The following is a 16,218-nucleotide window of genomic DNA, read 5'->3' as shown; positions in this document are numbered from 1 at the left end:
TAATTATAATAAAGTTACAATAAATTAAGTTAATATATAATTATATATACAGTACCTAATTTATATATAATTAATATATAATTATATGTACAGTACCTAATTTATATATAATTTATATATAATACTGTCAGACGATAGCAAACTCAATTTAGCCGCTCCGTAGCGTGGCGCAGGGTCGGAGGAAAGTAGTTTGGCTGCTCATCCACTATTGGTCCAGATTCTATCAATCTTGTCGTGAAACGACGTTATAGGAGGTACTTTATACGAATGTTGCTACAATTTTTTCGCTACGTTATAGGAATTGTCATTATAGGAATGCGCGTTATAGGGGGGTCGACTGTACTTGAAGAAATAATGTGCACTTCTGGTATTTATTGGAAATTATTATTATTATTAAAATAATTATTTTATCAAATATGAATGGTGCATCTTCCCATAACATGTACACATTGCACGCAAAAGTTAACTATACTCGAAAGGCTCAACTAGAGGAAGATTGTTTTTAGAAGCACTCCAAAAAGCACCAATGAATACAGTAGAGCGTCGTTTATCCGAAAGTCGGTTATCCGAAAGAATTCCAGTTGGCAAATTTAAATTTTTGCTAGTGCTGTGGCGCTGCAATCTTTGGCTATGTCTTGGGCTACCTCAAATATTTTACGTTTTTGATACTAAATTAAGTTCTGAAGTATAATTTTTTTATTGTTTTTATATTTTTCAATATATTTATTTTGTATAAAATAAAGAAATAATTTTTAACGATACAATAGTCACGATTATTATTTTAAAAAGTTTATGTTAGGCTTAACATCGACGAAAATTCAATGCAAAGCGAAACACAACGGAAAAAACTTTCAGCATGGGATAGGTTAATATATTTTCTCATACATAATCAGTTATCCGAAAAATAAGTTATCTGAACAATCCCAGTCCCCAATTGATTCGGATAAACGACACTCTACTGTACCATACATTCAAAGTAGAAAAATAGCAGTGGATATTGTGAATAGATTGCAACAGTCTTGACTAATCTTGCATTGACTGCAATCTTTGATGCCCAAAAATTCCAGAAAAAGAGGAAGACATACAGTATTTGTTCATTAGATTATGTGCAAAACTGTGGAATTTCTAAACCTTTATTATACAAGATAAAATATATATATATATATTTAACGATGCTCTACTGTATATATATATATATATATATATACACAGTAGAGCGTCGTTTATCCGAAAGTCGGTTGTCTGAAACATCAGTTATCCAAAAGAATTCCAGTTGGCAAATTTAAATATTTGCTGTGCTATGGTGCTGCAATCTTCGGCTATATCTTGGGCTACAACAATATTTTTTACATTTGTGTATGTGTTTTAGCTGGCAGCACTGGCACTTTTGTGTGGTGTTTTTCTGAGGACTGTGTGTCGTGCTGAATCGAACATTTTTGATACTAGATTAATTTCTAAAGTATAATTTTGTACAAACAAAATAAATATATCGAAAAATATAAAAACAAAAAAAATTAAGAAATAATTTTTAACGATACAATAGCCANTTGCAGAGACAGAGTTTACATTAAACGACGTTTACACATTGGCTCTTACTTACTTCGCTATTACTCCCCTGTTTTAGGAGTCGTTCGGCCAATCGGATTATTTCTTCGTGACGTCAGAAATGGTCGAGTGAGTCTAGAAAATAGGTCAAATAACTTGTTTCTAATCGCTGTCTTGTAGACAGCGATTAGAAACAAGTTATTTGACCTATTTTCTAGACTCACTTGACCATTTCTGACGTCACGAAGAAATAATCCGATTGGCCGAACGACTCCTAAAACAGGGGAGTAATAGCGAAGTAAGTAAGAGCCAATGTAAACGTCGTTTAATGTAAACTCTGTCTCTGCAATCGGCCATGGGAGTTTGGTCATGGGGTTGTGCTTCGTCCAGACAGGCTGGCCACGTGGAGTTTTCCAGTTTTCTCCATGTCTGTAATGCTTGAATCCCTATTCAGCCAGTTACCCTTAAAAAGACCTTCTGAAAGGCATTCCCCTAGGGAGATCATTGTTGCATTGCTGTATCCTAACAAAACAAACAAACAAGCATAATATATATATTATTAACTAGCCATTAACCATTAATCTGGCTTTATCATTTAGTATTGTTACAAGTTTGGTTAAATTATCTTTTCTTTGACCTTAAAAAAATATATTCTGATGATTTTAGGATGACATTTTCCATCTGTCTGATTTGTCGTTGGCCGAATCGAGATCTGCCAGTGTGGCTCACAGTCCAGGAGTGACAGGGAATCTGCACATGTCGGACATGTTTGCCAGACTGAGAGCAGACCGGCCGCACAAATATAATGTGCAACGTCATCCATCATACAACAAACAAACATTATCTGTGACAGAAGAAGAAAAGACGCAGAATGATAATAAATTGCAGAAAATAAGCAGTCTGAAACAGCTCCTACGACCGAAATCAAAAGAAGATAAATCATCTTCGACCATTTTAAATCCTAAAGATCACACTGTAAGTAATTCCCTATAATTTTTATATATTTAGACAAAGTTTTATTAATTTTTTCTTATTATCTCTGTTTCAAGAAAGACTGTATTTTTGACATTAGTGTGGTTTTTTTTTTTGCAAAACTAATATTAATATAATTTATTCATCAACAGAAAAAAATTTGTACTTTCTGCACAGGCTCTTAAGTTGTGTAAAGATTATTGTTTTAGGGATGGAAGATTATAATGAAAATTATTGGGTTTATTAAGTTAAATAATTTTGAAGATTAATATTTTAACTAAAGTAATATTATCCAAGACAAAATTAGTGAGATAAACATTTAATTTTGTTCTAATCTGAATACAAAGTTAAGTTTTAGCCCCTCAGGCGAATATCATCTACTTCCTTTTTCGTTATGCATAATTCCAGTCATCTTAACATTTTTTTATGACCGGGTGGTTGAGATACACAAGGTGCCAGCCCGGCACTCCAGCTCCAGAGACTTGTAATCAAATCTGGGCAATTGAAAAATTCCAGGAATCTTTTGGGGGCTACATTGGGTCCCACACCCTGCCGCAGATCTGGTCAAACCCACAATGGGTATGATTAAAAGGCCCTCTTAGTGTCCACGGGGCAGAAACAGTTAAGTGAAAAGTTCAGATTTGTTTTAATCGAAGCAGTTCTATTGAGTTACTTTGAAGTAGTGGCATTTGAATGTAATTCTGCTCAAGACATTTCCTCTTATAATGAAATAGCAGAAAACTTAACAGTCGATCATACTGTGACCAGAGGGTCAGCACCTAACTTTAGCACCTTGTCCCGACTGACAGCACCTTGTCCTGATGGATGCGGAAGCCGAGAAGGCGTGTTAATTCAGTATTGGAACATTGGTCATGTGAGCAGCCGCATGTGTGGGTAATCAGATTTTGGATGGAGGACAGAGAGACAGCCCGACAGAAGTAAAGTACTCAGATAGGAGAGTTAACAACTAAATAACCTGTATAACCTAAATAACTAAATAACCTAAATGTATATGTGTGGAGCCAAAAGAACTTTTAGCTCCATTTTCCTTTTTCAACTATGTGTATATCTTCTTATGAGTCATGTTGGTTTAACTGTCACTATCTCAGGACCAAAGAGGGGCGTTAAGCCCAAAATGCATATCCGTTCACACCAATAAAACAACCTTTTTCCTCTGAAAGTGTTCCTGTGTGATATGTTCTCATCAGCAACATTGTGCTAAGAAAATAACTAAATAACCATTTAATGATCACAAAAAAAAGGTTACAGGATACATATCATAATATCAGATTACCGACTTATTTAACATCGTGATCACAAGAGAGAGTTTACATTTGATTGCGTGTAGAGATAAATACCTGATGGATTTTCCAGTTGTCACATTCCAATTGTGAAAGTTCATCTTTGATAGTAGTGTTATTGTGTGGACAGTTCAAGGATCAGAACCATTCAGAAATAGGCAATATCTTGTGATGGGGATTTGGCAATATCTGTTAGTGGGATAGGTGATATCCGTTGCTGGAGGAGTCTTTGTACGGAGAATGGCCAAGGTATTCATTAAGGTAATATAGGAGGTCCTGAATTGACTAACACATTAGAGGCACTGGTGACTACTATCCTCAGGAATCGGCTGGTGACTTCTTATCTCAGGAAGAACTAAATGGTGACTGCCTCTTTGTCCATCAGTTATGCTATTAGCACAATATCACCCAGCCAAGAGGTCAGCGGGTTACAGGAATGCGTCATTTTTGCTGTTGAGAAGGTGTAAGTGGAGATTCTCTCAGGTAGTAGATTTGACAACAATTATTGAATAAGTATGACGATGTCGACAATACAATGGATTCCCACAGTACACTTTACATCTCTACTGAACAATAGTATATTAAGCTTTATTTTTTACATTCATTTTTTTATTATAACAACAGTTTTAATCTACAGGGTTATGACGGTTTCTCTATTTTCCAACTCACAAACTCTAGTTTAGTCCATCCAATTAGATTAGTCATGGCTTGAAGTTAATAATTATAGTGAACCAATACAGAAATTGATAAATATGCAGGGTAATACGCAGTCAGTATGGTAGAATCCTGTGTTTTTGACTGCTATAAAATGTCCAAAATTTTTCTGTCATCTGTATGGTGTTATATACTTCAAACTGCATTTCCAGGAATATAAACTAAATTTATAGCATTGAACTTGGCAATATGAGTTAACTGGTTCCTGAAAAACTGTTGTTAGAGTAAATCTCTGCTGTTTGAACATTACTTATTTATGTAGATAGGTATAAATAATATCAGTATCAGTTACATTTAAAATATTTTTCAAAAAATTTTATTATCAATAATTTTATATTAGTTATAACTGTGTTGTTATTCAACACTTGCAATAAATACTGTACACAGATTTCCTATCATCCATAAACAGCATATTTTGTCTTTCCTTGTACTAATATGGTAGAATTTCTGTAATTTGACATCTATCGGACCAGCAGGTGTCGGATTGCAGAATTTTGTACATACATTAATATACTAAAAATAAATACAACTCTTTTACAAAGAAAAATTCTTTGTTTCAGTCATTTTTTCGTTGTTCACACCATCAGCAGTTCATTAAAAAACACAAATACTCACAGAGATGACCTTCCTTTTTAGGCTACTGCCTCCGTAGTTAAAATGTAAAAAATGATAAAAGCGTCCTCTGGTGCTCTTGCCACAATCACATGATACATTTTAAGTAAAATCACAATCACATGATACATTTTGTACATACATACTATACTGTAAAAGAAGTTCTCAATTTGCAGATTAGTCTACCATGTTAATCATGATTGTGACCATTTTATATCCGCAACAACTAGTGTTATATAGTATACACATGTGTCATTCTCTCTCTCTCCCTGTGGCATACAGTAAGTGGTAACACAAAAATTTTACGTGTGCTCCCCTGCTGCGAAGATGCAGAATGCCTGGATGCAGAATGATGGACTAGAGAGATTCTAGTGTACTTCATCTATAACATTCTTTTTTGCTCTACAAGCAAACCCAAATATAAGCTTTAACTTTGAGAACAAAGAGTTCAAAAAAATTTTGATTATATAAAATTTCCCAGTTTCTCCAAAGAGGACTTTGAGGTCTTTCTTTTTGAAAATTTGACAATTATTTTCTTACAATACGCTTACAGTTAGGGTGGAATTTCCATAGAATACCATTGGTCTTTTTGTATTATCAAAACCTTTTGTCAGAAAGATTGAATGGTTATAGCAATATTTTATAGATTTGAACAATTAACTTTTGTAGAATTTGAAATATTTGATATTTTGATTATATGGTCAAAACCTAAATACAGAAGAATTTGGGTGTTGTCAGTCATATTTTATAGGTATAAAATAAATGAAAATAAATTATTTTATTATATTTGTAGAGCAATATGACGTCGACACCAAACGGCAATGGCCAGCTGTTGGCTGCCAGCGTTCGGGCGGCCATGGCACAGAATAAGGAAGACGAAGACGATGACAAGAAATTGAAAGAAAATAAACTCGGTAATTGAAATTTTACTGAATATTTTAAAATTTTCTGGAATCTTTGCTACACGTGGAATATAATATCAATCACAATTAAAAGTGGACTGTAGAACAATTTCAGGGCTATAATATGTAGGTGATTAATGACAAAACAAAGTAATTCGGCTGAAAGGCAGGCAGTTGGGCATCATCTCATGTTAGATTTAATAATTATAATAAATTTAGATAAAACCAAATTGAAGTTTTTGGAAGAAAAAGACATAAAAGACAAAGGTTTAAACCCTGTTGTGGGTCTATCTTTTCTTCCAAAAACTTCTAAATTGCTTAATCTAAATATATTCTAATTATTACATCTAACAAAAGATGAGTGCTAATTGCCAACCTTTTGGCAATTAGCTACTTTAACCTTTGTAGGTTATTTTGTCATAGAAATTTGAATTGCGTTGCACACACAATACATCTTGACTTTCTTATAGCAATAATTGCACAACCCACCCGTGCATTTGACTGCAGTAACATGTTCTAATTGGTTTTATATTTACAAAAATTTTGTATTTTCACTTGCTAGACATGTTTCAGCATGACTGTTAGTTCTGAGATGTTTTTATTTTGGAATAGTATTTCTTTTATCTAAGAAATAAAAATATGACAGGTATCATACTATACAGTAGACCCCCCCTATAACGCTTAGATACGTTCCACGCTAATCGAATTTTACATTGTAGGAATGATTAAATATATGAGCCAATCGCAGCCTCGATAGGTGTGAACTTTACGGACTAAGGCTGTTTGAAAGGTTTTCTTCTATAAAATTAACCGATTCTAGACTAATTCCACTCAACATTTCCAAAACACGTATAATTTTTTGGGAATAATCTGTATAAACTATGCTATAAACAAAAAATTATAGGATTACTTACCGAGTGTGNAACCTTACTGAAAATATTGGTTAACACAAAGAATACAGAACAAATATGAATAACAATTCTAACAATGTGCCAACAGTAGTGAGAATTCGACAAATGTTTATTAAAACAAATGCTGAGAGAATGAGAGTATCAGTTCAAATTTGAGCAAGCAAGTCATTTGGGGAGGCATCTAAAAGTCTAAATGCAAAGAAGTATCACTAACTGGCTTGGTGCACAAACTAATCCATGGGAGGCAAACAGTATGAGATAATGAACCACATTTTGCAAAATGCTGTTTCATAGTATTATTACTAGAATACTTTTTAAATCAATATAATTAACATGTAAATTAGTGGATATATAGATTAATTTATAATCCCTTGACATACTATATGACTATTCAAAGTAGCAAGAGTCATCTCATAAAGCATTCATAATAGCTGTATCAGCAAACACGATGTACAGTACAGTACAGTACATACAGTTGAAACTGAATAAAGCAAGTATGTTAGTAGCCATATAATAGTACTGTATATATAATTTTATATTTTCTATAAAACATTTTGTGATATGTTGAATGGTTTTATTAAACTTGTGCATTATGTTTTTGTCAGTGACTGAAGGGTTGGCACCTGATCAGTGATGCCTATGTCAGGACTGACACCACTGTGTCTTTTAGGGTAGACACAGAAACCTCGATGGCCTTTCTTTCTTTTTGTGAGCAGTCAGGTTCAGAAGGTTGGATGGATGTCCAACCTTCCAAGACAATGCTTCCGAAGAAATGCACACTATAACTTAATTATAAAGGAATAATACTCATTTATTTATGTAAACTATTTACACAGATACATAGGATAACAGAGTTCCGTTATAGCTTTTATCATATATAGCATCTTATACTGGATAAGGCTTATATAGTGTAACATAATTGATTAGGCTTTATACTATTAAGTACTATTTTAACGGGTCCCTAGCTGAGAGAGAGAGCTTATTTTTATGCATGATGCTAAATACCTTAATCAAAGTCTTGAGATCGCAAAACGTCTGATGACAGGATGGAGAATTAGGTTCCTTGATGAGCACAGTTCGCTATCAAATGTTCATTGCTAAGGATGCCTACAGTGAACAGATTGGTGAAAGGGCAGTCGAAGGGATCAGTGATGGAGCATGGTTAAACTAAACTCACCTGAAAAGGAGGTGGATTAGCGCACTCTCTTGTCATCGATTCTACCATTTTATTTCAGGTCCTCCCCTTGATTTCAACACCCTCTAAGCCATGTTACTATTTTTGACCAATGGTGAATATTTGTTAGTTAGTGAGAAAGGAAGTGGCTTTGGGGTGAAAGATGCAAGCATCCTCCAGTAATTAAATTGAAAATTTTTTCACTGGGATTTAAACTAATTTAACTTTCAAAAGACAAAAATTTTTTCCCTCAACGTTTTTGTCAAGTCCAGGCTCTCACAGTCATTATTGATATTGATTACTATCAATATATAGTCACCTTAGTATAAAATATCTCTTGATCCAGTAACCTGTCTTTCTACCATTTTGCATTGTGTTTTCATTTGCATATACTACATTGGAATAGAATCCTGTTATAAGTTGAAATAGATGTGTGTATATATATATATATACACAGTAGAGCGTCGTTTATCCGAAAGTCGGTTGTCTGAAACATCAGTTATCCAAAAGAATTCCAGTTGGCAAATTTAAATATTTGCTGTGCTATGGTGCTGCAATCTTCGGCTATATCTTGGGCTACAACAATATTTTTTACATTTGTGTATGTGTTTTAGCTGGCAGCACTGGCACTTTTGTGTGGTGTTTTTCTGAGGACTGTGTGTCGTGCTGAATCGAACATTTTTGATACTAGATTAACTTCTAAACTTTTTTCTTTTTTTTTTACATTTTTCAATATATTTATTTTGTTTGTAAAAAATAAAGAAATAATTTTTAACGATACAATAGCCACGATTATTATTTTAAAAAGTTTATGTTAGGCTTAACATCGACGAAAATTCAATGCGAAGTGACACACAACGGGGAAAAATTTCAACATGGGATAGGTTAATATATTGTTTTGTACATAATCGGTTATCCGAACAACCTCAGTCCCCAATTGATTCAGATAAACGACGCTCTACTATATATATTGATTATTTGATACTTAAAAAATACACTATAACGTGCATTTTTAGTGATTATTGTTTTATTGAGGAGAAGCAATGACAGCCTATTGGGACTGTCTGTAAATAGAATGTAAGCTAATTTTGAACATATTCCACTGCAGTTTCGTTTTTTTATTAATTTTCTGACAATTTTACATTTGTGTTTGCAGGAACTGGTGATTTCTGCGATCAGTTGAAGAACACGGACTGCGATGGTTCTGTTCGGCGCGTCTCTCTGTATTCCATATGCAGTACTAAGCAGAGTAGTAGAAATTCCTCAGAAAACTTTGACATGCGCAGAAGTTCGACGACATCTGTGCCAGTGACCGAAGACCGAAACACAGGTAGCGAATACAGACATTCTAGATACAAGCAGAGACCGTTCGCCTTGTCTTCTAAGTTCTTTTGTAACTTCGATAGAAAACCCAAACGAACGTTGAGTCTGTTGAACCACAATGATGTCAACCAGATGATGAACGTCAACGTGAATCATTCCACCACGGAAAAGTCGGAAAAACACAAAAAGCAGCGCGAGATTATCGACACCGGAAGTCAACCGGGCAGTCCCATAGATCTGAAACCTCCACTGCAGAACATTCCCCTGATACATGGAATTAGCAATCCAGTAAACACCCTGGAAACATCTGGAGAAAGTCTGCTGCACGGGAAATTTTTTGCCTCGTCGCATACCAGCGGAATGTAGTGCGTGCAAAGTATGTTTTTCTGCAAATTACGCCAGAGCTGTGATAATTTCATTTGCTTTCGAACAGTGATATACGCGTGCTTTTTACGAGTATACATAAAGACGTTCACTTTACTTTTCGCGTAAATCGGATGATTTAATTCTACCAGAGGTGATATTTTACGTGCAAACTCCACGAAAGGCCAAATATCATCAAAAACAGCAAAACAATGTATTAAGAAAGCACAATGACCTACCAAAGCAGAAGATTTCCACCTTTTACAATAACATATTACGCGTTATGCCATGGTTAAATTATTATTATTATGTTGCAGATCTCATCATCAATGTACAATTAGCATTTATTCATTTTTATGTTTACAAAGTATAATTTCAATATATAATTTGCTCAACTTTCACACTAAGTGGGTTTTTAGCTTGTGGAAGCATTCATAGTTTAATGTGTGTATATATGTGTATATATATGTTTTATTGTTTTTGAATTTTTATTTATATGTTGGCGAAATATAATTGAGAGGACAATCGGGTACTGGCAATACGCCACATTGCAAATCATCTCGAATTTCCAGAATCTCGAAGGTGCAATGGCACACTGGTGCCATCCTCTCTATGAATATAAATTTTTAAAGATTTATTTACAATCGTTACCTCTTTCTTCATTAACCAGAGATTTCCAACTATACATTTAATACTTCAATTTTAATCCATTTAGCGATTTTACAAGAAAAAAATTTTTTTAAATATAAATGTGTGTGGTATTAGGTAAAAATTCTGTGTTAGATAACATTCCGATTTCTGCTTTTAAAGCGCTTGATTTAGGCAAGTAGAGGAGTGTTCTTTGATCTCATGTCGATTATCTAGTCATTTGTCACTTGGGCCGAGAAGAGATTTTAAGGGTTTCTGCTGAATGATATAATTATATCCATTGAAATCCTTGCCCAAAGTGCCATGATGTACGGAAAAACCAATCTTTCCATCCATGTCTTTACTTTTTTGTTGAATCTCTTACCAAAATCCCAATTATTTTCTACCCCAATACAGAAGCTATTCTTTATGGTATTGATACTTAGTTTTTTTAGTTGTTATAGATTTTATAGAAAAATCAAATGGTACAATGATACAGTGAAACCTGCTAATGTGATCACCTTATACGGGTGGTTGCATTAGGAGGTTTTACTGTATATTGTTTAGAGGGCACAAAGTAACAATATTTGATATTTTTGTGGGACAGAAATTCTTAAAGTCCAAATTTTAATGTGATTTTTCCAAATTTTGATATCATTTCTTTCTACTGTTTGAAATTGCTAGAGATGTAAATTATGATGACATATGTAAATTTTGGATCCTTCTCCAATATCTTTGTCGGTTGTTTGCAGATTACAATAGAAAATTCAATGGCGCATCTTCTCTCTTGTTTTGTTAGCAACAACGGTTTCCGATGTTTGCAGGTTAAATTCACTTTGTCATTTCATGGAAAAAAATATGCAAATTAAAAATATTTTCGGCCAACTTGCAAGGATTCCGGTGTGTTAACAGGTGCCATCTTTGCAGTGGGCTGGCATTCAAAGTTGAACTCAGAATCTCTATTACATGATGGATGGGAGAATACTCGTTTCGTTTGACAAGAAAAAGATGTTTGGACAATTAGTACAAAAACGAGCGAAGATGCCTTTTGCTACTGGTTAGTTTCCGCATCGTTCGCATGGCACAAGCGATAGTCTCTGTACTAAATGTGCCATTTTATTAAATTCCTTGCGTACCAATGGAAGATGCCTGCAGATGCTCGAGAACATTTATCATAATTTACTATCCCAAAATGAGAATCATATATTTTTGTCTATATAAATTATATATATATATATACATTTGTATATTTTTAATTGTAAAAAAAAAAACCAAACAGTAAATCAGTATATTATCAAAAATATAACTAAAATTAAAGAACATTGTGTATATGTAAATAAAAAAAATTAAAAAAAACACTATTTTTGAATGCCTAAAAAAATTAAAGATATGAGAAAGTGCACCTTGAAAATCTGGAGGCAGCACGAGAAAGTTTCAATATTCTAGTGTAACACCCTATTTCCTTTAAATTTATTGTGTTTTAGTGTAGGGTATTGGTCAACTTTGAACCTTTTAATTGTAAAAATTACCATAGATTTTTACCAGCTTTTGATCTGAAATGTCAAAACCCTTACAGTATAACTTGCACTTAGTAGAGAGTGAGAGAGAACTGTACTGTACCACTTAATAGTTGGTGGTGTGGTATGGGTGTCGGAATCCGTGCCTAATTCCAGATCTTCGAGGGTCGACTAGTTTATGTTCTAATGTGATATGCATTATGAAAATCTTTGTTTAGCACTGTGATATATGAGTACTATATCGGAAAATTTGTTGAAATTAAAGATGCCATGAGCAAATTTGACCTCGTCATTCTTTGTTAAACCTTTATTTTCTCCATTATAAAATATTGATCGAAGATATCGAGTTGTATGAGACAGATGACGCATTAAAAAAAAAAAACATTACATATATATATAAATAAAATGCTTTAGCACAAGGAAGCTGTTTGTAATTGTTTATTTACACAAAACAATTTAACATTTCTGCCAATTGCCGCAATTAGGTGATACTATTATGAAAATGAAATCTCAATCGTCGTCTAGATGCCGCCGGTCATAAAAGTAAATACAGGAAATGTGCAGATGACAAGAGCCCTTTCTGGAGACTACAAATTTGGAAACACTGGCATTGGGGCTAAATTTCAACAGGGATTTTCTGTTGTTTCCTTCTGGAATTACGCAATTTAGATCCTGGAGGAGATGACGAGCGAATTCGTTTATGAATCCGCCATGGCTCACCAATAGGACGACGGGCTGACGAGCTTCTGCTTCTGCATGAGACTCTTCCGTTTCTAACCTTTTGCAGAGATCCTCGAAGAAGGACGCAGCCCTCTGTCGCACCTGCAAGTGAAAGAGGCCCTCTTAGTGCCCACAGGGCGGAGAGTAAAAAAAACATAACAATAATAATTATTGAAATTTGTTTAATCTACATCTAACATGCCTGCCATTAGTTGGGGTGCTGTCACATTAAGCCATTTTTATTTGCAGGTCTCAATGTGAGATTCCAATTTTTTTTTTTTTTTACATTCGATGGTGGTGTTGTTATTTTTTTGTGACCATCCAGATTTTGGACGACTGGTAAATCCACTGGCTTCATTAAACAGCTGCACTGCTCGAGCATGTAAAGTTTCGTTGCAATTCACTATTTTCGAATAGTTTCAGTAACCTCAATCCATCATTATTATTCGCAGTCTTGTTTTAGGAATCACATTCTGCCTTATTTTCTAGAAAATTACAATTGTATTTTAGACTGTTATGTTCGTGTTAATGTATATTTTTATTCATACTTATTAAGTGCCTTTTTATGTAGCTATATTTTATATTTGGTCCTAAACTTTTGACCGGCACTCCGGAGAATTAATGACAAATTACTAACAATGCATGAAAATACATAATTTGCATGTGCAGAATTTTATTTTCACTTATACATTATATGAAATTTTATTCTTGGTTCTAAACTTTGATCACTACCATATATAGTCGTTTCCCAGTCAAATGCACTTGTTTGGTCACCTTCCTAGTGTTTTAAGGCCAGAGCCTCCAAAGCGAGATCCCCACACTATAATTTATTTAGATTATCTGTATTAACTGGAGCATCCACTGGTACAAACTCGCTCAGCCAATGGATCGCCCAATAAGTTTGTACGGTGTGTCGGCCATTACATATGTAAAACTCTTACCTGTGACGTGGTTTCCCCACCATTGGGACTGTATTCTTCTTCTGTCAGATTGTGCCGTTTGGCCATTTCACGTATGAGCTTGAATGGTTTACCTTCCAACTCTCCAAAACTCTGAAGAAACAAAATTCAATTAATACAATTTCTAAATTGTTGCATAATAATTTCAACAATGAATTAAGAGAAAACTCCACTGTTTCGTACCACAATAAATATTTAACTCCCATCAAATTTCGTTACTACACTTACCCTTTCTGCAAGTATCTCGTCCATCATAATTTCCGGTTTCGAATGTTTATTCTTCTCCAGAATACATTCTGCAGTCTATTAAAAACAATAGGATTTATTTAAATTGCATTAAGAGGAATTCTATTTTAGTAACAAAAATACTACCTGAATAGCACGAGAGAGTTTACTTGTATAGACATGGGTGAATGCTTCATCCTGCAACCTTTGCCCGAGCAGCATGGACTGTCTTCTTCCTTCCGAAGATAGTGGAATGTCCAGTTGACCTTTTAAAACAAATTAGTACGATAAGTTTAACCTGGCATCACAGCTTACAATTCAAACTTTATTTGTATTACTTTGAACCTCGATATTGTGCCAATAAACATGTGACGTCATCAAAATTTGGAGACAAATATCTCTTCTTCTCTTCGGGTGCGACTATGCAGACATGAGCGAGCGAATTTTCCAAGCAAGCGAGAATATGTGGCGAGAAGAGATAAATATCAAAACATGTAAGATATGTGCGAGAACCAGAAATTCGCTCTCACTAGTGTTATTTCTCGCTTCTCGTTTGTGCACGATTTTCCTTTGCGAAAACTAAATCTCTCGCAACCCTTCCTCATGGTTTATACAGAGATATTAGCTGTGTTGGCTCTTTCTCCGAATCGACTGCACTCATTGGTCAGTGGAAGCAATCGGTGCGAGTGACGTATGTTTCAAGCCCCATCACGTGATGGCAGGGAATAATGGTGGTCAAAGGCTCATAAATAGAAAGCAAAGTACTGGTGTGTGATAGGTTAATGTTCAGTGTCTTGCCCAGATCTTTACGGGCACTGCAGCCAAAAATGAAGGGTCATCTCCTGAGCCCCGCAGTGAGGGCAAATCGGAGAATCACTTAATCGGCGAGAATAAGAGAGGCGAATATCTCGCCAGGCAGCATTTGCTACCCCGATCCATTTAACACGATCTTAGAGGTGTCGCTAATCGCGGGATCCGTTTCTCACGCAATTAGATCTTACAGAAATATAAATCAGTATATTAACGGAATTAGTTGAGATCCGATCGATAAAACTAAATCGATCCCGATCGTTAGTTAATAATCAGATTTAAAGTGATTTTCTCGGCTATCGGCAAGTATCGCAACGAGCACCAAAAAAAATTTATCTTTGCTACTAGTTGCGCCACCAGCCGGTTCCGATAAAACTGGAATTAATATGAAATTCGTAAGGCGAAAAGGTTAGTTTTTTAATACAAATTAATTTTAAATTAAATAACTTTAAACGTATTAATCAAGGCGTAAATTTGTAAAATCGTTGGTATTTATTTATTAAAGGAAGCGAAGGTTGGCGCAACGTCCTTACCCTGAATTCGACGATCCTTATTGTAATCGGTTTCGCCGCTAGAACGTTTAACAAAGTAAAAGAAAATCGTGTTATTCGTTCGGAAATTCGCAGAAAACAAAATGTTTGGAACTTACTGTCGGGCCACGATCAGATTGAAGTACACCATCTTCCCTCTATTGAACGTCAATTTCATCTGATGACGAAACGAATGCGTAAGAAGGAGGTCACGTGATAGAACTGTCGAAGGGAGAAAATTGCAAATATTTTTCATACTTTGATTTTATAATTTCACAAAATTTTCTATGCTAAAATAATATTGGACAATAACTCAATGCGATGTGAATAGAGTTAAATATGATTACGGAGTTGCGGTATTAGCACGTGGGGTTTAAGCAGGGTTACCATTTCTTGGTTTTAAAACACAGATTTGGGTTTTTCGGCCTTCTCTTAGTTTCTAGGTTGTTTTTTTCTAATTTTTGTAAAATATGGGGTTTTTTAAAATATGACTTTACATATACAGTAGAGTCTCGATTACCCGATATAAACGGGCGGGCAAAAATGTCAGATAATAGGGAAGAATTAAGAAAAAGTTGATTAACATCAAACTACGTTATACTTTTAAAAATTAAGCACCTAAACATTATATTTTACAATAAATCAATAGAAAAAAATCAATACACAGTAATGTTATACAGTCATTTTTACTATGAACATTGGTTCTTTATACCAGTGTTTCTTAATGGGGGCCGCGGCCCCATGGGGTTCCATAAGAAGTTTGCCGGGGGGCCGCTAAATTATGCAAAATTTCCTTCAGAATATAATAAAAAGAAAATTGACGTTTAACCAAATATCGTATTGAAAAGTGAAATAAGAAAGATAAAAAAAAAACTAAATACGAAAACTTTATTTATATCTTATTTCTCCCTACATACAACTTTGTTAGTACAGAAGAAATAAATGCAAATATGTTACTTACGCCGCAGTATTTACTACTTTAATTCCAAAGTAATTCTAAGAAACTATTAATG

At 34.4% G+C, this 16,218-nt stretch overlaps 2 protein-coding genes across 8 annotated transcripts in view; one reads left to right on the top strand and one right to left on the bottom strand.

Moving 5' to 3' along the window:
* LOC111615271 (bestrophin-2-like) overlaps positions 1-12,280 on the top strand; it is a 39,332-nt gene extending 27,052 nt beyond the window's left edge. For 4 of the 5 annotated variants that reach the window (XM_023356683.1, XM_023356682.1, XM_023356685.1 and 1 more), the window contains exons 14-16: positions 2,212-2,520; positions 5,938-6,058; positions 9,288-12,280. In XM_023356683.1, the coding sequence (XP_023212451.1) occupies positions 2,212-2,520; positions 5,938-6,058; positions 9,288-9,820 (963 nt within the window). In that variant the 3' untranslated portion in view covers positions 9,821-12,280. The remainder of the gene's footprint in view (positions 1-2,211; positions 2,521-5,937; positions 6,059-9,287) is intronic. The other variant, XM_023356686.1, reaches the window with a different exon arrangement.
* Positions 12,281-12,335: 55 nt separating this feature from the next.
* On the bottom strand, positions 12,336-15,438 carry LOC111615273 (fructose-2,6-bisphosphatase TIGAR B-like). 3 transcript variants are annotated; one of them, XM_023356688.1, is made up of 6 exons: positions 15,325-15,438; positions 15,209-15,246; positions 14,013-14,131; positions 13,869-13,943; positions 13,623-13,733; positions 12,336-12,783 (listed from the first exon to the last, which is right to left on the bottom strand). In XM_023356688.1, exons 1-6 carry the CDS (start codon positions 15,381-15,383, stop codon positions 12,472-12,474), a joined length of 714 nt encoding a protein of 237 aa, XP_023212456.1. In that variant the 5' UTR covers positions 15,384-15,438; the 3' UTR covers positions 12,336-12,471. The 3 variants fall into 3 exon arrangements, with proteins under 3 accessions (XP_023212456.1, XP_023212458.1, XP_023212457.1); XM_023356690.1 differs by lacking the exon at positions 15,209-15,246 and having other exon boundaries at positions 15,325-15,426; XM_023356689.1 differs by lacking the exons at positions 15,209-15,246; positions 15,325-15,438 and adding an exon at positions 14,204-15,173.
* Positions 15,439-16,218: the final 780 nt, after the last annotated feature.

The sequence above is a fragment of the Centruroides sculpturatus genome, unplaced genomic scaffold (assembly GCF_000671375.1).
Source record: "Centruroides sculpturatus isolate CEXI.00-Female unplaced genomic scaffold, Cexi_2.0 scaffold2170, whole genome shotgun sequence".
Taxonomy (NCBI): domain Eukaryota; kingdom Metazoa; phylum Arthropoda; class Arachnida; order Scorpiones; family Buthidae; genus Centruroides; species Centruroides sculpturatus.
Note: the sequence above shows the minus strand (reverse complement) of the source record. Positions and strands in the feature narration are given on the sequence as shown.

Coding starts and splice junctions, on each gene's coding strand:
- LOC111615273 (XM_023356688.1), bottom strand. CDS start 15,383: ATGAAATTGACGTTCAATAGAGGGAAGATGGTGTACTTCAATCTGATC. Junction 14,132..15,208: donor TAAGGATCGTCGAATTCAGG/GTAAGGACGTTG, acceptor TTGTTTTAAAAG/GTCAACTGGACATTCCACTA. Junction 12,784..13,622: donor GTGGGGAAACCACGTCACAG/GTAAGAGTTTTA, acceptor TTTCACTTGCAG/GTGCGACAGAGGGCTGCGTC.